Raw genomic sequence first — 20672 nt, forward strand, 5'->3', positions numbered from 1 at the left:
GTACTTCAGTTTCTCTTAACGTGACAGTGATGCAGGGTGCTATCGATTTAGAATGATGTGGACCTGGGAATGCTAACCAGGCAGGCTGGGGGTGAGACACTACCACCCTACAGATGGACCTGATTTGTCTCAAGAAATATCCCTCCATTTCTCTGATTTAATGGCTGAAAGCTACGTGAGTCATCACGACACGGGGAAAGGCTTTTCGTTGGCTGGGCCCCCGATGTAGCCTAAGTTGGGCTATAATTGAATGTCACTTCGCACACAGGATGCCTTCAGTTCAATGTAGATCCGTCCCAATTGGCACCCTATCTCCTATATAGTGCTATATAGGGTGTAATTTGGGATGCAAGCTCGGCAATCTGTGAGGCTTGGAGAAGAAGCCTGGCTATTTACACTCCTCTGTCACCCCGTCAGGGAGATTACGCTTGGCCATTCATCAGTTCTGGTTACACCTCTCTCACCTTTAACTCTCCATATTTGTTCCTGTTTTGTTTTATGAGCACAATTTAATGTTAATGACTTGTCGTCACTCAGGTTCACACGGAGATCGATGGGAGAGGGTTGTTTCTGTACTACAATAATGGGGGAGAGAGGAAAGAGTGGAGGGAGAGGGGGAAGAGTGGAGGGACAGAGGGAAGAGTGGAGGTACAGAGGGAAGAGTGGAGGGAGAGGGAAGGGTGGAGGGAGAGATGGAAGAGTGGAGGGACAGAGGAAAGAGTGGAGGGAGAGAGGGAAGAGTGGAGGGACAGAGGAAAGAGTGGAGGGAGAGAGGGAAGGGTGGAGGGAGAGAGAGATGGAAGAGTGGAGGGACAGAGGAAAGAGTGGAGGGAGAGAGGAAGGGTGGAGGGAGAGAGAGATGGAAGAGTGGAGGGACAGAGGAAAGAGTGGAGGGACAGAGGAAGAGGGGAGGAGAAAGGAAAGAGTGGAAGGAGAGGGGGAAGGGTGGAAGGAGAGGGGGAAGAGTGGAGGGACAGAGGGAAGAGTGGAAGGAGAGGGGGAAGGGTGGAAGGAGAGGGGGAAGGGTGGAAGGAGAGGGGGAAGGGTGGAAGGAGAGGGGGAAGAGTGGAAGGGGGAAGGGTGGAAGGGAGAGGGGGAAGAGTGGGGGACGAGTGAAGAGTGGAGGGAGAGGAGGAGGAAGGGAAGGAGAGGGGAAGAGTGGAGGGACAGAGGAAGAGTGGAAGGGGGACGGTGGAAGAGAGGGGGAAGAGGGAGGGACAGGGGAGAGTGGAGGTGATGGGGAGGTGGAAGGAGAGAAGGGAGGGAAGAGGGAAGAGTGGAGAGAGAGGGAGAGTGAGGAGAAGGAAGGAATGGTGTGCAGATAAGTAGAGATATGATGGGGGACAGCTTGTATCTCATTTAAGTATGTCTGTTATATAGTACACTGCATACATACAGGTGTAGGATCTTAATTTGATCAAACTTTTGTTACAGAAATGTTCCTGCACCACAGGAAATGCAGATGAGCTTCGGGATTTACATACATTCACAGAAAGCCCACACTTACACACGGTTATATTAACAGTATTGCACTTTTCATGTAGCCTAATAACCTAACCACCAATCAAGCAACATTATAGATTAAACGTTAAAATCCTGTTGCTGCAATATTATTTTGCTGTGACAATTCAGGTCAAATTAAAATCCTACATCTGTAGGCAAACTAACGTAGGCCCCTACAACAAACTTGATATTGTGTAGTTAGTATGAAAGCAGATTGGACAACAACTAGGCCTGGTCAATTTTGTGTTATCTGTGTTTCAGTTTTCTCCTTTCTCAGTACGTTCAGGTTGCCTTCTGACTTCTATGTGACTTTCAACCTCAAGAGGATGTCTCTCTGGTTAATCACAGGCTTGTGTTGTCCCTCTGCACTTTATTGGGAGATTTACTCCTAGCGGCAGTGGTATTTACTCTTATCTGGTGTTCTGCACAATGGCTTAGCTGCCTCACATAAGCTACACTACTTTAGAAACATTTGATGGAATTCTCTTTGGAGGACTGAGGACACCATATATGGAAAACTGGGAAATAAATGTTTCCCAACCATGCAATACATCATTGTTATGTAAAAACACCCTCTAATACGTTTTCTATGGGTGACCTCTAGTCTTGTTTAAATGTGTCTAGCCTGCCTGCCACAATGTTTTCTTCCTTTGAGCACATCTACACACAAGCTGTAATTGGTTGTGAATCAAAAGGCTTAATCAATAAGGGAGCTGTGGAGAGTCATTTTCAATAAAGATGTACATTACTCCTGGGTGCCCAGGTGTCAGAAGGCTCCTTTCTCCCCGCAGAAGATTAGTCAGAGGTCCTTTTCTCACATGACTGATCTTAGAGGCGAGGCACGCTGCGGTGCCTTCACACACAAACACACTGAAATACTCCCATACGTTCAGTAGGCCTCAGATTCAGAGGCAATGCATGGACCCTAATGAAGATGAAACGTCTCTCTGTGCTATGAAGGTACCTAAACCTGCCTCTGTGTTTCTCTCACTCTCTTCTCTCTCTTTGTCTCTCTCTCTTCTCTCTCCCCCCTCTCTCTCCATCTTTCTATCTCTCTCTTTTTCCCTCTCCTCTCTCTCTCCCTCCTCCACAGCCTGATCAGAGACAGCAGGATCCTACCTGTTGTCTTTCAAGTCATGGCGGTAAGTTAAGAGCCCCACTTAAAATGCAGCTTTTTTTTCTCTATACTAAAATCTTGTGTTCCAGGAAACTGCTTTGGTGTGCGATTTTATTTATCACTTGTGTTGCCTGCCCTACTTTTCATTTCCAGGCTCAAGAAAAAAGCTATCTCCTAAAAATATAAGTGGTTTGTCAAATTCCCACCTCCACTCTACTCAGTCTGTGTCTCTCTCCGTCTTTCAGACGGCCCGAGGTGGAAACTAGTGGAAAGGAATGTTAGGATGAAAGCCATATTACAAACCACCTTCCTCCCCCACCTCGCTTTTTTATCCTCTGTCATGAAAATATATGAGTCCCATTGGGTGGAGAAGACTTTGGGCTATTGGAACATAATTCAAAGGCTGTTATGTGGGGGAATTCTGCTGGGCCAGACATTTTAGCTCGTAAAAACGCCTCCCATCCACCCCATCCCACTGCCTGCCTACTTCTCTCTCTCTCTGTCATTTCAGGCCGAGCCCCTTTTGCACCAGCAGTGCTCGTTTGCCAGGGTTCTTTATTGATTTATTATGCTAATGAGTGCTGTGCGGTGGTGACCCATCACAGTACATTGTGTAATTGAGTGACGGAGAGACGGAACAGCCTTTTGAGGGGCTGTGCTTAATGGAGTGAGAATATGAAGTGGTCCTCTTCGTTCCCCAGCTCCTACAACAGGTTACATATTCATCAGACCAGAACGCTTATTTCCAGTAAACAGCCAATTCCCCCTTGACCTCAATCCGCCAGTAACTGCTCTGCACTCTTTAATGAACTTATCGCTTGGGTGACTTCTCAGACAAGTTGCCACTGCATGTAAGAACACTTTGAGAAACATCACACAGACGGAATCAGTTAGCTGTTAGGTTGATTGTCTTCACGTTTTGTGTTGCTTTCTTCTTCTATGTTTTGGAGGTATTGTTGTGTTGCTTTCCACGGGTCTCTTCTTCTATGTTTGGAGGTATAGTGTGTGCTGCTTCCACAGGTCTCTTCTTCTACGTTTTGGAGGTATAGCTGTGTTGCTTTCCACGGTCTCTTCTTCTATGTTTTGGAGGTATAGCTGTGTTGCTTTCCACGGGTCTCTTCTTCTATGTTTTGGAGGTATAGTTGTGTTGCTTTCCACGGGTCTCTTCTTCTATGTTTTGGAGGTATAGCTGTGTTGCTTTCCACGGGTCTCTTCTTCTATGTTTTGGAGGTATAGTTGTGTTGCTTTCCACGTGTCTCTTCTATTTTTGGAGGTATAGCTGTGTTGCTTTCCACGGGTCTCTTCTATGTTTTGGAGGTATAGCTGTGTTGCTTTCCACGGGTCTCTTCTTCTATGTTTTGGAGGTATAGTGTGTTGCTTTCCACGGTCTCTTCTTCTATGTTTTGGAGGTATAGCTGTGTTGCTTTCCACGGTCTCTTCTTCTATGTTTTGGAGGTATAGTTGGTTGCTTTCCACGGGTCTCTTCTATGTTTTGGAGGTATAGCTGTGTTGCTTTCCTCGGGTCTCTTCTATGTTTTGGAGGTATAGCTGTGTTGCTTTCCACGGGTCTCTTCTATGTTTTGGAGGTATAGTGTGTTGCTTTCCACGGGTCTCTTCTGTGTTTTGGAGGTATAGCTGTGTTGCTTTCCACGGGTCTCTTCTATGTTTTGGAGGTATAGCTGTGTTGCTTTCCTCGGGTCTCTTCTTCTATGTTTTGGAGATTGTTGTGTTGCTTTCCACGGGTCTCTTCTTCTATGTTTTGGAGGTATAGCTGTGTTGCTTTCCACGGGTCTCTTCTATGTTTTGGAGGTATAGCTGTGTTGCTTTCCACGTGTCTCTTCTTCTATGTTTTGGAGGTATAGTTGTGTTGCTTTCCACAGGTCTCTTCTATGTTTTGGAGGTATAGCTGTGTTGCTTTCCTCGGGTCTCTTCTTCTATTTTGGAGGTATAGCTGTGTTGCTTTCCACGGTCTCTTCTTCTATGTTTGGAGTTAGTTGTGTTGCTTTCCACGGGTCTCTTCTTGTTTTGGAGGTATAGCTGTGTTGCTTTCCACGGTCTCTTCTTCTATGTTTTGGAGGTATAGCTGTGTTGCTTTCCTCGGGTCTCTTTTTCTATGTTTTGGAGGTATAGCTGTGTTGCTTTCCACGGGTCTCTTCTTCTATGTTTTGGAGGTATAGCTTGTGTTGCTTTCCACGGGTCTCTTCTATGTTTTGGAGGTATAGCTGTGTTGCTTTCCACGGTCTCTTCTTCTATGTTTTGGAGGTATAGTTGTTGCTTTCCACGGGTCTCTTCTTCTATGTTTTGGAGGTATAGCTGTGTTGCTTTCCACAGGTCTCTTCTTCTATGTTTTGGCGGTATTGTTGTGTTGCTTTCCACAGGTCTCTTCTTCTATGTTTTGGAGGTATAGTTGGGTTGCTTTCCACGGGTCTCTTCTTCTATGTTTTGGAGGTATAGTTGGGTTGCTTTCCACGGGTCTCTTCTTCTATGTTTTGGAGGTATAGCTGTGTGCTTTCCAGGTCTCTTCTATGTTTTGGAGGTATAGCTGTGTTGCTTTCCACGTGTCTCTTCTTCTATGTTTTGGAGGTATAGTTGTGTTGCTTTCCACGGATCCCTTCTTCTATGTTTTGGAGGTGTAGCTGTGTTGCTTTCCACGGGTCTCTTCTATGTTTTGGAGGTATAGCTGTGTTGCTTTCCACGGGTCTCTTCTTCTATGTTTTGGAGGTATAGTTGGGTTGCTTTCCACGAGTCTCTTCTTCTATGTTTTGGAGGTATTGCTGTGTTGCTTTCCACGGGTCTCTTCTTCTATGTTTTGGAGGTATAGTTGGGTTGCTTTCCACGGGTCTCTTCTTCTATGTTTTGGAGGTATAGTTGTGTTGCTTTCCACGTGTCTCTTCTCCTGTGTTTTGGAGATATAGTTGTGTTGCTTTCCACAGGTCTCTTCTTCTATGTTTTGGAGGTATAGTTGTGTTGCTTTCCACGGGTCTCTTCTTCTATGTTTTGGAGGTATAGCTGTGTTGCTTTCCACAGGTCTCTTCTTCTATGTTTTGGCGGTATTGTTGTGTTGCTTTCCACAGGTCTCTTCTTCTATGTTTTGGAGGTATAGCTGTGTTGCTTTCCACAGGTCTCTTCTTCTATGTTTTGGAGGTATAGTTGTGTTGCTTTCCACGGATCCCTTCTTCTATGTTTTGGAAGTATTGTTTTTTTGCTTTCCATGGGTCTCTTCTTCTATGTTTTGGAGGTATAGCTGTGTTGCTTTCCACAGGTCTCTTCTTCTATGTTTTGGAGGTATAGCTGTGTTGCTTTCCACAGGTCTCTTCTATGTTTTGGAGGTATAGCTGTGTTGCTTTCCACAGGTCTCTTCTGTGTTTTGGAGGTATAGCTGTGTTGCTTTCCACGGGTCTCTTCTTCTATGTTTTGGAGGTATAGCTGTGTTGCTTTCCACAGGTCTCTTCTTCTATGTTTTGGAGGTATAGTTGGGTTGCTTTCCACGGGTCTCTTCTTCTATGTTTTGGAGGTATTGTTGTGTTGCTTTCCACAGGTCTCTTCTTCTATGTTTTGGAGGTATAGCTGTGTTGCTTTCCACAGGTCTCTTCTATGTTTTGGAGGTATAGCTGTGTTGCTTTCCACACGTCTCTTCTGTGTTTTGGAGGTATAGCTGTGTTGCTTTCCACGGGTCTCTTCTGTGTTTTGGAGGTATAGCTGTGTTGCTTTCCACAGGTCTCTTCTTCTATGTTTTGGAGGTATAGCTGTGTTGCTTTCCACAGGTCTCTTCTGTGTTTTGGAGGTATAGCTGTGTTGCTTTCCACGTGTCTCTTCTTCTGTGTTTTGGAGTTATAGCTGTGTTGCTTTCCACGGGTCTCTTCTTCTATGTTTTGGAGGTATAGCTGTGTTGCTTTCCACGGGTCTCTTCTATGTTTTGGAGGTATAGCTGTGTTGCTTTCCACGGGTCTCTTCTATGTTTTGGAGGTATTGTTGTGTTGCTTTCCACGGGTCTCTTCTATGTTTTGGAGGTATTGTTGTGTTGCTTTCCACAGGTCTCTTCTTCTATGTTTTGGAGGTATAGTTGGGTTGCTTTCCACGGGTGTCTCCTTCTATGTTTTGGAGGTATTGTTGTGTTGCTTTCCACGGGTCTCTTCTATGTTTTGGAAGTATTGTTGTGTTGCTTTCTTCTTCTATGTTTTGGAGGTATTGTTGTGTTGCTTTCCACAGGTCTCTTCTTTTATGTTTTGTAGTTGTGTTGCTTTCCTCGGTCTCTTCTTCTATGTTTTGGAGGTTTAGCTGTGTTGCTTTCCACGTGTCTCTTCTTCTATGTTTTGGAGGTATAGTTGGGTTGCTTTCCACAGGTCTCTTCTTTTATGTTTTGTAGTTGTGTTGCTTTCCACGGTCTCTTCTTCTATGTTTTGGAGGTTTAGCTGTGTTGCTTTCCACGTGTCTCTTCTTCTATGTTTTGGAGGTATAGGTCAGGCGTAACCATGATAGTACCAACTAGGACGTATGTAGACTTTCTCACATGCATGTCATCATTACCTTTAGAGGACCTAATGTTCTGAATTTGTGATTCAACGAATAAGTTCTGGAATGTGTTAGAAAAGCCTCCATCCACACAGTTTAACACAATACAATGCAGTGTTACATACGCAGCCATACAGGAAGGAGAGCCATTTAGTGTGCATTACCAGCCGATCTGTGTCATGCAGGTCAACCACTTAACCACTGCTCTATCCAATATAGACCCAGTCTGGACTCTATCACACACTGTAATCCTCCTCTCCTCTCCACCGCTGGAGGGTTCACCATTCATATAGTGCCTAGTTCTTACACCTACAGGACATACACTATGGCCAGTCCATTACAGGCTTTACAGATACATAGTGACAGGATTAAATCAGCTCTTCTCACTCTCGCTTGACTGTAGTCACCATGTGTGTGTAGTGAGTGTACCAAATGGAAGCCTATTCCCTATATGGTGCACTACTTTTGACCTATGGGCCCTGGTCAAAAGTAGTGCACTACATATGGAATAGGGTGCACTTTTGGGATGCATACCATACCTTTTAACTTTACTCTGAACCGCAATGGCTTGCCTTCTCCAATCCAATGGAAGCTGATATGCGGGTTAGGTCGGAATCGTATCAAATTGCCTTTTCGCGACACAGTTAGTGCAGACTGCAGTAGTAATGGCTGTCCACTTATTTACTTTTAAGGCCAGTTCAGCAGTTTCACGGACTGACATTGATTCGGGCCAGAGACGGCATGAAAGTGGTCCGCGGACGGAGCCCTAATGCACATCACTAATGAGTGTGGCGAGGAAGCCAGTGGTGATTGACAGTGGCATTGATTGAGTTTGGTCCAACATCAGCAGACTGATCCTTAAAGCAAGTGTTTAGGGAGCTTGACTCTGGTTACAACAAGAACCCCAAGTAACACTGCTAGGCTCTAGCCCTCCTTCCCTGATATCCTGAATCTAATGTCTGGAGACTGAAGCTCACGCCTAGTTTGTTGTGGATGCTGCAATGCATCATGGTCTTTTACGGATGATCATGATTGATTGTGTTAAGGAGAATGCTTGAGACGTGAGACTCCTCAAATGTCTCTATTTTTACAGCTTTGTTTTAAAGGTTAATGTTGGTATAGAAGTAAATGAACGAAGATGTTCGGTGGAGTGGACCCCCTCACTGTTGCAGGATGGCTTTATCTCTCCCTTCCCCTGATTGTAGTGCCTCTGCCCCATATTCAATTTGATGTCATCTGACAGTGTAAATCTAATTGGAAGAAAATCCATTTTGCCTGTGTGTGGGGGGAAGGTAGGTAGGAATGTACAGTCAGTGGACTCTGTATGAGTTTGTGAGCTCTAAGAGAGAAAAGAGAATCTAATAGAATCAGAGGTTTATACAGCTAGCTCTGATTGCAACATTGCTGTTGCTGGTATTAGTTGAATAGTCGTGCTCCCCTCTGCCATTCTCATTAACAGCACAGAAGAAAAGTCTGCATTGCGACAAATATTGATCTGGAGACCAAATTACAGCTTGAAAGAAAGCCAAATAGCAGACATAAACACTGCCTTTTGTTGTACTGCAAAGCTGCTTTTCAGAGCTTGTTTTACACTGTAGGACATACAGAAGAAGAAGAAGAATCCTTTTTTAATCCATTATCCTTGCAGTCAACAGAAATTCATCACCTGCTTATCCCCTCGCAAAGACACACACACACACACACACACACACACACACACACACACAGGGTTGAAGTTAGTTCAGAAGAGACAGCCAAGCAGCTACATAGGAGCTTGAGGATCTGGGATCGTGCCTGTGATAGTGAGGCTCCAGTCTAGTTCCATGTAAACCAACACAGAGAGACATACGTTGAGTTGAGAACGGAAGTGATTGTTGGTTCAGACTGTGTGAGGACAGAGGCAGCCACTGGTGTGTTTGGTATTGTGATGATGAGATCTGAAGTTAGCATTATAGATGAGAGATCAAGTCAAGCTGCAGGCAGACAGCACAATTCCATTACACATCTGATAAGATACAGAAATGAGGACATGCTTTTTCGGGAGGCGATTAAAAAGTCGTTTTTCTTTCCGTTCTTATTTTTTCAGTATGTTTCTATCTCCCACTTTTGGATTCAACTGTATCATCCGTCAGAAATGACGCAGCCATACAGCCATATACGTTTCTCCTCCATGTGTCTCCCTATTCATCCCTATCAAATCAAACCAACCTTTTTGTTAAACAAACTGTTTATTGGAAGTAGTGAGTCAATCATTTGAGCCCATCAGGGTTTAGGTCTAGGCCCACACATGTATCTCTTCTTTAAGGGCTGTTGATATCTGCATGACCCCTGCTCTTCTCAAGTGGCCTAGCAGAGAAATCAGGTGGAAAAGCGATGGTTCTGGGCCTTGAGATTCCATGGCTAACTTATCCAGGAGACTGAGGAGAATCCCTGAGCTAATGGCCCAACTCTGTGCTTCTCTCTCTGCCTTCCTGTCAGCCTGTAAACTGTGGAAGCCCCTTGAACAAACATTGTCTGGGCCCTAATTATGGCTGCATTGATTTTCTCTCTGTGTGTGTGTGTGTGTGTGTGTGTGTGTGTGTGTGTGTTTTCACTCTGGCCTAGATCTACAGCACCAGACATCCTAGCTCAGGCCTTCATTGCCGACCTACTTATTATGTTCCTAATCCCCCCGCCGCACCCTGCTCACCAGATAATTACACAACCTTCACCAAGGCTCATCCCCTGCACCCTGCTCACCAGATAATTACACAACCTTCACCAAGGCTCATCCCCTGCACACTGCTCACCAGATAATTACACAACCTTCACCAAGGCTCATCCCCTGCACCCTGCTCACCAGATAATTACACAACCTTCACCAAGGCTCATCCCCTGCACACTGCTCACCAGATAATTACACAACCTTCACCAAGGCTCATACCCTGCACCCTGCTCACCAGATAATTACACAACCTTCACCAAGGCTCATCCCCTGCACCCTGTTCACCAGATAATTACACAACTTTCACCAAGGCTCATCCCCTGCACCCCGCTCACCAGATAATTACACAACCTTCACCAAGGCTCATCCCCTGCACCCCGCTCACCAGATAATTACACAACCTTCACCAAGGCTCATCCCCTGCACACTGCTCACCAGATAATTACACAACCTTCACCAAGGCTCATCCCCTGCACCCCGCTCACCAGATAATTACACAACCTTCACCAAGGCTCATCCCCTGCACCCTGCTCACCAGATAATTACACAACCTTCACCAAGGCTCATCCCCTACACACTGCTCACCAGATAATTACACACATCCACCAAGGCTCATCCTCTGTACCCTGCTCACCAGATAATTACACAACCTTCACCAAGGCTCATCCCCTGCACCCTGCTCACCAGATAATTACACAACCTTCACCAAGGCTCATCCCCTGCACCCTGCTCACCAGATAATTACACAACCTTCACCAAGGCTCATCCCCTGCACCCCGCTCACCAGATAATTACACAACCTTCACCAAGGCTCATCCCCTGCACCCTGCTCACCAGATAATTACACAACCTTCACCAAGGCTCATCCCCTACACACTGCTCACCAGATAATTACACAACATCCACCAAGGCTCATCCTCTGTACCCTGCTCACCAGATAATTACACAACCTTCACCAAGGCTCATCCCCTGCACCCTGCTCACCAGATAATTACACAACCTTCACCAAGGCTCATCCCCTGCACCCTGCTCACCAGATAATTACACAACCTTCACCAAGGCTCATCCCCTGCACCCCGCTCACCAGATAATTACACAACCTTCACCAAGGCTCATCCCCTGCACCCCGCTCACCAGATAATTACACAACCTTCACCAAGGCTCATCCCCTGCACCCCGCTCACCAGATAATTACACAACCTTCACCAAGGCTCATCCCCTGCACCCCGCTCACCAGATAATTACACAACCTTCACCAAGGCTCATCCCCTGCACCCTGCTCACCAGATAATTACACAACCTTCACCAAGGCTCATCCCCTACACACTGCTCACCAGATAATTACACAACCTTCACCAAGGCTCATCCCCTACACACTGCTCACCAGATAATTACACAACATCCACCAAGGCTCATCCCCTGTACCCTGCTCACCAGATAATTACACAACCTTCACCAAGGCTCATCCCCTGCACCCTGCTCACCAGATAATTACACAACCTTCACCAAGGCTCATCCCCTGCACCCTGCTCACCAGATAATTACACAACCTTCACCAAGGCTCATCCCCTGCACACTGCTCACCAGATAATTACACAACCTTCACCAAGGCTCATCCCCTGCACCCCGCTCACCAGATAATTACACAACCTTCACCAAGGCTCATCCCCTGCACCCTGCTCACCAGATAATTACACAACCTTCACCAAGGCTCATCCCCTACACACTGCTCACCAGATAATTACACAACATCCACCAAGGCTCATCCTCTGTACCCTGCTCACCAGATAATTACACAACCTTCACCAAGGCTCATCCCCTGCACCCTGCTCACCAGATAATTACACAACCTTCACCAAGGCTCATCCCCTGCACACTGCTCACCAGATAATTACACAACCTTCACCAAGGCTCATCCCCTGCACCCCGCTCACCAGATAATTACACAACCTTCACCAAGGCTCATCCCCTGCACCCCGCTCACCAGATAATTACACAACCTTCACCAAGGCTCATCCCCTGCACCCCGCTCACCAGATAATTACACAACCTTCACCAAGGCTCATCCCCTGCACCCCGCTCACCAGATAATTACACAACCTTCACCAAGGCTCATCCCCTGCACCCTGCTCACCAGATAATTACACAACCTTCACCAAGGCTCATCCCCTACACACTGCTCACCAGATAATTACACAACCTTCACCAAGGCTCATCCCCTACACACTGCTCACCAGATAATTACACAACATCCACCAAGGCTCATCCCCTGTACCCTGCTCACCAGATAATTACACAACCTTCACCAAGGCTCATCCCCTGCACCCTGCTCACCAGATAATTACACAACCTTCACCAAGGCTCATCCCCTGCACCCTGCTCACCAGATAATTACACAACCTTCACCAAGGCTCATCCCCTGCACCCTGCTCACCAGATAATTACACAACCTTCACCAAGGCTCATGCCCTGCACACTGCTCACCAGATAATTACACAACCTTCACCAAGGCTCATCCCCTGCACCCTGCTCACCAGATAATTACACAACCTTCACCAAGGCTCATTCCCTGCACCCTGCTCACCAGATAATTATACAACTTCACCAAGACTCATCCCCTGCACCCTGCTCACCAGGTAATTACACAACCTTCACCAAGGCTCATCCCCTGCACCCTGCTCACCAGATAATTACACAACCTTCGCCAAGGCTCATCCCCTACACCCTGCTCACCAGATAATTACACAACCTTCACCAAGGCTCATCCCCTGCACCCTGCTCACCAGATAATTACACAACCTTCGCCAAGGCTCATTCCCTGCACCCTGCTCACCAGATAATCACACAAGCTTCACCAAGGCTCACCCCCTGCACCCTGCTCAACAGATAATTACACAACCTTCACCAAGGCTCATCCTCCCCCACATCCCAAAGTAATCTCCACCTCCTCCATCACCCCAAGCTCCCCCGTCTCCCTCCTCCCTCTCCCCAACCTCCCCATCTCCCTCCTCCCTCTCCCCAACCTCCCCATCTCCCTCCTCCCTCTCCCCAACCTCCTCCATCTCCCTCCTCCCTCTCCCCAACCTCCTCCATCTCCCTCCTCCCTCTCCCCAACCTCCTCCATCTCCTCCTCCCTCTCCCCAACCTCCTCCATCTCCCTCTCCCCAACCTCCTCCTTCTCCCTCTCCCCAACCTCCTCCATCTCCCTCCTCCCTCTCCCCAACTTCCTCCATCTCCCTCCTCCCTCTCCCCAACTTCCTCCATCTCCCTCTCCCCAACTTCCTCCATCTCCCTCTCCCCAACCTCCTCCATCTCCCTCTCCCCAACCTCCTCCATCTCCCTCTCCCCAACCTCCTCCATCTCCCTCTCCCCAACCTCCTCCATCTCCCTCCTCCCTCTCCCCAACCTCCTCCATCTCCCCAACCTCCTCCATCTCCCTCCTCCCTCTCCCCAACCTCCTCGATCTCCCTCCTCCCTCTCCCCAACTTCCTCCATCTCCCTCTCCCCAACTTCCTCCATCTCCCTCTCCCCAACCTCCTCCATCTCCCTCTCCCCAACCTCCTCCATCTCCCTCTCCCCAACCTCCTCCATCTCCCTCCTCCATCTCCCTCCTCCTTCTCCCCAACCTCCTCCATCTCCCTCCTCCCTCTCCCCAACCTCCTCCATCTCCCTCTCCCCAACCTCCTCCATCTCCCTCCTCCCTCTCCCCAACCTCCTCCATCTCCCCAACCTCCTCCATCTCCCTCCTCCCTCTCCCCAACTTCCTCCATCTCCCTCCTCCCTCTCCCCAACCTCCTCCATCTCCCTCCTCCCCTCTCCCCAACCTCCTCCATCTCCCTCCTCCCTCTCCCCAACCTCCTCCATCTCCCTCCTCCCTCTCCCCAACCTCCTCCATCTCCCTCTCCCCAACCTCCTCCATCTCCCTCTCCCCAACCTCCTCCATCTCCCTCCTCCCTCTCCCCAACTTCCTCCATCTCCCTCCTCCATCTCCCTCCTCCCTCTCCCCAACCTCCTCCCATCTCCCTCTCCCCAACCTCCTCCATCTCCCTCCTCCCTCTCCCCATCCTCCTCCTCTCCCCAACCTCCTCCATCTCCTCTCCCTCTCCCCAACTTCCTCCATCTCCCTCCTCCCTCTCCCCAACTCCTCATCTCCCTCCCCCCAACTTCCTCCATCTCCCTCTCCCCAACCTCCTCCATCTCCCTCTCCCAACCTCCTCCATCTCCCTCTCCAACCTCCTCCATCCCTCTCCCCAACCTCCTCCATCTCCCTCTCCCCAACCTCCTCCATCTCCCTCCTCCCTCTCCCCAACTTCCTCCATCTCCCTCCTCCCTCTCCCCAACCCCTCCATCTCCCTCCCCCTCCTCCCTCTCCCCAACCTCCTCCATCTCCCTCCTCCCTCTCCCCAACTTCCTCCATCTCCCTCCTCCCTCTCCCCAACCTCCTCCATCTCCCTCCTCCCTCTCCCCAACCTCCTCCATCTCCCTCCTCCCTGTCCCCAACTAGGCCCTTAAGATGGCACACACAGGTGTATCTAGACCCTGTGAAGGAGAAAGGGATAATGTAAGCAGCAGATGATAATGTGGTCAATACAAATGCAGAATGTTACCTACTGTATGCTTCAGTTTTCAGAATAAGACGTACTGTGGGTGCAGGGGACAGTAGTTGTGAAAACAAGAGTACTGCAGAAGCATTGCTGAGGCAGATTTGCTCAAATCCATCCCTAAGGCTCTCAATATTTGAGGATTGCCCTGAAAGACTGTGCGCTTCCATGGGTTTTTGCCCTTCCTTTCCCTCGCCCCCTATTCATTTCTCCTGTATGTTTATTCCATGTTGTGTTCTCTCCAGGAGCACCAGGACAATATCCTGGGTGGAACCATGCAGAAGGCCATGGCTCTCCTCAGCAACCTGACTGGACAGAAAGACGTGGACCTACAACCCTTCTACCAACAAGGTACGGTGCACTGCCTCACACTAATGAATGCATTGTACTGTATCTAGGCATAACAGTTTCCGCCTCATTTACAAAGAACACCGTGCACAAGTCCCATATGGTCCCGTGTGACTCAGTTGGTAGAACATGGCGCTCGCAATGCCAGGGTTGTGGGTTCAATTTCCACAGGGGACCAGTATGAAAATGTATGCACTCACTACTGTAAGTCTCTCTGGATCAGAGCGTCTGGTAAATGACTAAAATGTAAAGTGAGGACTCAGACCTCCAACCTCTCTATCAGCAAGGGACGGTGACTGACATAAACACATGTCTTTGATGGGTTAATGCAGCACTGTGTGTAATACAACACCCAACAGTTTCTCCATCATTGACAAAGACAATCATACACAGGTACAAAACAGCCTGTGTTGATTCCTCTCCTGTGTTTTCAGTTACTGGAGTGTGTTTCCATGCCAGTAACGCCACCCCTTTACCTTCGGCTGGTGCCTTAAGCCGTGTGTGTGTGTGTGTGTGTGTGTGTGTGTGTGTGTGTGTGTGTGTGTGTGTGTGTGTGTGTGTGTGTGTGTGTGTGTGTGTGTGTGTTTCGTGTTAGCGTAGCAGGCAGGCTTTTGGTCTCCCAGCAGCAGCTGAGGAAGGAAGAATGAAAGCCTCTCCTCTTCTTCCTCCACTCTATCCATCAGCAGGCTGGGCTGTGTGTCCTGTTGTGGTACTCCTATCAATTCATCTCCTCCCTGTCTGTCCACAGACGGCCCGCACCCACCTGTCTGCCTCTCTCTCTTTTTCTCGCTCTACACTCAGCACTCACTCATCTGATACAGCTGCCTCCTTTACCCGCTCAGCTCTCCTGTCTTGGCATGTTTTCTTTCTCTGCCATCGCTTTTCAATGCCCAGCTGGCTGCCCGCTGCAAAAACCAGGCGCTCCATAACACTCAATTATTGAATAATAGATTCATTTTGCTATGGCTGTACTGTGTTGACAGTTCTCATTAGCTATTCGGCACAGTTAGCCCGTTAGCGCCACACGGTATCTCTCTCCCACCGCCGAGCGGCATGGAGCTGAGAGAGCCTGTCCTGTCCACCCTGTCGTGGTTCTGCATGAGCTCAGGGGGAGTCATAGGTTCACAGCCAGGCTTCACATTCAACATGCACCTCCTAGGAGAAGGCAGGGGCACCTTGCAGATAGCAGGACTAATTAAATGCTCCTCCTAGGAGAAGGCAGGGGCACCTTGCAGAAAGAAGGACTAATGAAATGCTCCTCCTAGGAGAAGGCAGGGGCACCTTGCAGATAGCAGGACTAATGAAATGCTCCTCCTAGGAGAAGACAGGGGCACCTTGCAGGTAGCAGGACTAATGAAATGCTCCTCCTAGGAGAAGGCAGGGGCACCTTGCAGAAAGCAGGACTAATGAAATGCTCCTCCTAGGAGAAGGCAGGGGCACCTTGCAGATAGCAGGACTAATGAAATGCTCCTCCTAGGAGAAGACAGGGGCACCTTGCAGATAGCAGGACTAATGAAATGCTCCTCCTAGGAGAAGGCAGGGGCACCTTGCAGATAGCAGGACTAATGAAATGCTCCTCCTAGGAGAAGGCAGGGGCACCTTGCAGATAGCAGGACTAATGAAATGCTCCTCCTTGGAGAAGGCAGGGGCACCTTGCAGAAAGCAGGACTAATGAAATGCTCCTCCTAGGAGAAGGCAGGGGCACCTTGCAGATAGCAGGACTAATGAAATGCTCCTCCTTGGAGAAGGCAGGGGCACCTTGCAGAAAGCAGGACTAATGAAATGTGCCTCCTAGGAGAAGGCAGGGGTACCTTGAAAAACAAATGATAGTTTCACTAAGCGCAAATCATATGGGATGGCGTATCGCTGCAGAATGCTGTGGTAGTCATGCTGGTTAAGTGTGCCTTGAATTCTAAATAAATCACAGACAGTGTCACCAGCAAAGCACCCCCACACCATCACACCTCCAAATTTGGACTCATCAGACCAGAGGACAGATTTCCACCGGTCTAATGTCCATTGCTCGTGTTTCTTGGCCCAAGCAAGTCTCTTCTTCTTATTGGTGTCTTTTAGTAGTGGTTTCTTTACAGCAATTCCACTATGAAGGCTTGATTCACGCATTCTCCTCTGAACAGTTGATGTTGAGATGTGTCTGTTACTTGAACTCTGAAGCATTTATTTGGGATGCAATTTCTGAGGCTGGTAACTCTAATAAACTTATCCTCTGCAGCAGAGGTAACTCTGGGTCTTCCTTTCCTGTGGTGGTCCTCATGAGAGCCAGTTTCATCATAGCGCTTGATGGTTTTTGTGACTGCATTTGAAGAAACTTTCAAAGTTCTTGAAATGTTTTGTATTGACTGACCATGTCTTAAAGTAATGATGGACTGTCATTTCTCTTTGCTTATTTGAGCTGTTATTGTCATAATATGGACTTGGTCTTTTACCAAATAAGGCTATCCTCTGTATACCAACCCTACCTTGTCACAACACAACTGATTGGCTCAAATGCATTAAGAAGGAAAGAAATTCCACAAATTAACTTTTAATAAGGCACACCTGATAATTGAAATGCATTCCAGGTAACTACCTCATGAAACTTGTTGAGAGAATGCCAAGTGTGTTCAAAGCTGTCATCAAGGCAAAGGGTGGCTACTTTGAACAATCTCAAATATAAAATATATTTGGATTACTTTTTTGGTTACTACATGATTCCATATGTGTTTTTTCATAGTGTTGATGTCTTCACTATTATTCTACAATGTAAAAAATTGTACAAATAAAGAAAAACCCTTGAATGAGTAGGCGTGTGAAAAACTTTTGATTGGTACTGTGTCAGAATGCCAAAAAAATGAGGTCCCAGACACCACTCAAAGATTCTCATTGTCCCACAGTCGCTGGACTCTGGTGGCATCTCAAACACTTGGGGTCAAAATGTGGATATATTTGAGTAATGGAGATAGTGCAAAACTTTGAACTGAATGAGCCCATGCCTTATGCAAAATGATGAGGTGTGGATACGCCCAATACTATGTTGCCATATGTCATCGGGTAGCTTGTCACCCATGTCTTGCTCCCATGCAGATTTTGTATTTTCCAAGGAAGGCAGCTAAATATTCTGTATTATGTCGTATAATCTGGAGATTGTGCCCTTCAGATACGGGTTAAGATCTAAGCACCTCTCGACTGGACACTATGAGGGCTCGAGTGGAAATGAAGGGAAATGTTCTTTAGCAAAGCTGTGAGTTTGCAGGTACCTAAAAAAGTGGGTATTGGGAATATTATGGTCAACCCTCAGACTATCGAATGAGACTAATGTGTTGTCAACAAATAGGTCACAAAAAAACACCAGACCATTCCTATGCCAGAACTGGAATGCCGTGTCAATCTGTGACGATGTGAAGAGATGATTAGATGTTTATGGAGAGAAGCAACTTGCTTGTTTAAGGCTAAAGTGATTTTGGAATTGGGACCAGATTTTAAGGAATTTCTTGACAATGGGATTCAAAACATGGGTGCCAAGGTTCATGGGCAGTGGGGAGCACAGGAGCGAGACAGGAGAAGTTGGAAGGCTTGACTGTAACTCCATGATGGCCCAAGTTGGACCATCCTTGTTTTCAAATGTAGAAACCCAATAAACACATTTTATATACACTGCTCAAAAAAATAAAGGGAACACTAAAATAACCCATCCTAGATCTGAATGAATGAAATAATCTTATTAAATACTTTTTTCTTTACATAGTTGAATGTGCTGACAACAAAATCACACAAAAATAATCAATGGAAATCCAATTTATCAACCCATGGAGGTCTGGATTTGGAGTCACACTCAAAATTAAAGTGGAAAACCACACTACATGCTGATCCAACTTAAAACAAGTCAAAATGAGGCTCAGTAGTGTTTGTGGCCTCCACGTGCCTGTATGACCTCCCTACAACGCCTGGGCATGCTCCTGGTGAGGTGGGGGATGGTCTCCTGAGGGATCTCCTCCCAGACCTGGACTAAAGCATCCACCAACTCCTGGACAGTCTGTGGTGCAACGTGGATGGAGCGAGACATGATGTCCCAGATGTGCTCAATTGGATTCAGGTCTGGGGAACGGGCGGGCCAGTCCATAGCATCAATGCCTTCCTCTTGCAGGAACTGCTGACACACTCCAGCCACATGAGGTCTAGCATTGTCTTGCATTAGGAGGAACCCAGGGCCAACCGCACCAGCATATGGTCTCTCAAGGGGTCTAAGGATCTCATCTCGGTACCTAATGGCAGTCAGGCTACCTCTGGCGAGCACATGGAGGGCTTTGCAGCCCCCCAAAGAAATGTCACCCCACACCATGACTGACCCACCGCCAAACCGGTCATGCTGGAGGATGTTGCAGGCAGCAGAACGTTCTCCACGGCGTCTCCAGACTCTGTCACGTCTGTCACACGTGCTCAGTGTGAACCTGCTTTCATCTGTGAAGAGCACAGGGCGCCAGTGGCGAATTTGCCAATCTTGGTGTTCTCTGGCAAATGCCAAACGTCCTGCACGGTGTTGGGCTGTAAGCACAACCCCCACCTGTGGACGTCGGGCCCTCATACCACCCTCATGGAGTCTGTTTCTGACCGTTTGAGCAGACACATGCACATTTGTGGCCTGCTGGAGGTCATGTTGCAGGGCTCTGGCAGTGCTCCTCCTGCTCCTCCTTGCACAAAGGCGGAGGTAGCGGTCCTGCTGCTGGGTTGTTGCCCTCCTACGGCCTCCTCCACGTCTCCTGATGTACTGGCCTGTCTCCTGGTAGCGCCTCCATGCTCTGGACACTATGCTGACAGACACAGCAAAGTGTCTAGTAGAGGTCGACCGATTATGATTTTTCAATACCGATTATTAGATGACCAAAATACCGCTACCGATTAATAGGCCGATTTTTTTCCCCATTTTTTTAATGTCTTTGTAATAATGACAATTACAACAATACTGAATGAACACTTATTTTAACTTAATATAATACATCAATAAAATCAATTTAGCCTCAAATAAATAATGAAACATGTTCAATTTGGTATAAATAATGCAAAAACAGTGTTGGAGAAGAAAGTAAAAGTGCATTATGTGCCATGTAAGATAGCTAACGTTTAAGTTCCTTGCTCAGAACATGAGAACATATGAAAGCTGGTGGTTCCTTTTAACATGAGTCTTCAATATTCCCAGGTAAGAAGTTTTAGGTTGTAGTTATTATAGGAATTATAGGACTATTTCTCTCTATACGATTTGTATTTCATATACCTTTGACTATTGGATGTTCTTATAGGCACTTTAGTATTGCCAGTGTAACATTATAGCTTCCGTCCCTCTCCTCGCTCCTACCTGGGCTCAAACCAGGAACACATCGACAACAGCCACCCTCGAAGCAGCATTACCCATGCAGAGCAAGGGGAAACAACTACTCCAAGTCTCAGAGTAAGTGACGTTTGAAACGCTATTAGCGCGCATACGGCTAACTAGCTAGCCATTTCACATCGGTTACACCAGCCTCATCTTGGGAGTTGATAGGCTTGAAGTCATAAACAGCGCAATGCATTGCGAAGGGCTGCTGGCAAAACGGACAAAAGAACGCTTACGAGCCTGCTGGTGCCTACCACCACTCAGTCAGACTGCTCTATCAAATCATAGACTTAATTATAACATAATAACACACAGAAACATGAGCGTTAGGTCATTAATATGGTTGAATCCGGAAACTATCACGTTTATTCTTTCAGTGAAATTCGGAACCGTTCCGTATTTTACCTAACGGGTGGCATCCATAAGTCTAAATGTTCCTGTTACATTGCACAACCTCCAATGTTATGTCATAATTACGTAAAATTCTGGCAAATTAGTTCGCAACAAGCCAGGCGGCCCAAA

The 20672-nt window shown here is 47.4% G+C and overlaps 1 protein-coding gene across 1 annotated transcript in view; it reads left to right on the plus strand.

Moving 5' to 3' along the window:
* The first annotated feature begins 2598 nt into the window (after window positions 1–2598).
* LOC115185199 (serine/threonine-protein kinase ULK4-like) overlaps window positions 2599–20672 on the plus strand; it is a 121388-nt gene continuing 103314 nt past the window's right edge. The window contains exons 1-2 of the mRNA XM_029745708.1: window positions 2599–2645; window positions 14683–14788. Of these exons, the coding sequence (XP_029601568.1) occupies window positions 2640–2645; window positions 14683–14788 (112 nt within the window). The 5' untranslated portion in view covers window positions 2599–2639. The remainder of the gene's footprint in view (window positions 2646–14682; window positions 14789–20672) is intronic.

Source organism: Salmo trutta, chromosome 3 (genome assembly GCF_901001165.1).
Source record: "Salmo trutta chromosome 3, fSalTru1.1, whole genome shotgun sequence".
Classification (NCBI taxonomy): Eukaryota; Metazoa; Chordata; class Actinopteri; order Salmoniformes; family Salmonidae; genus Salmo; species Salmo trutta.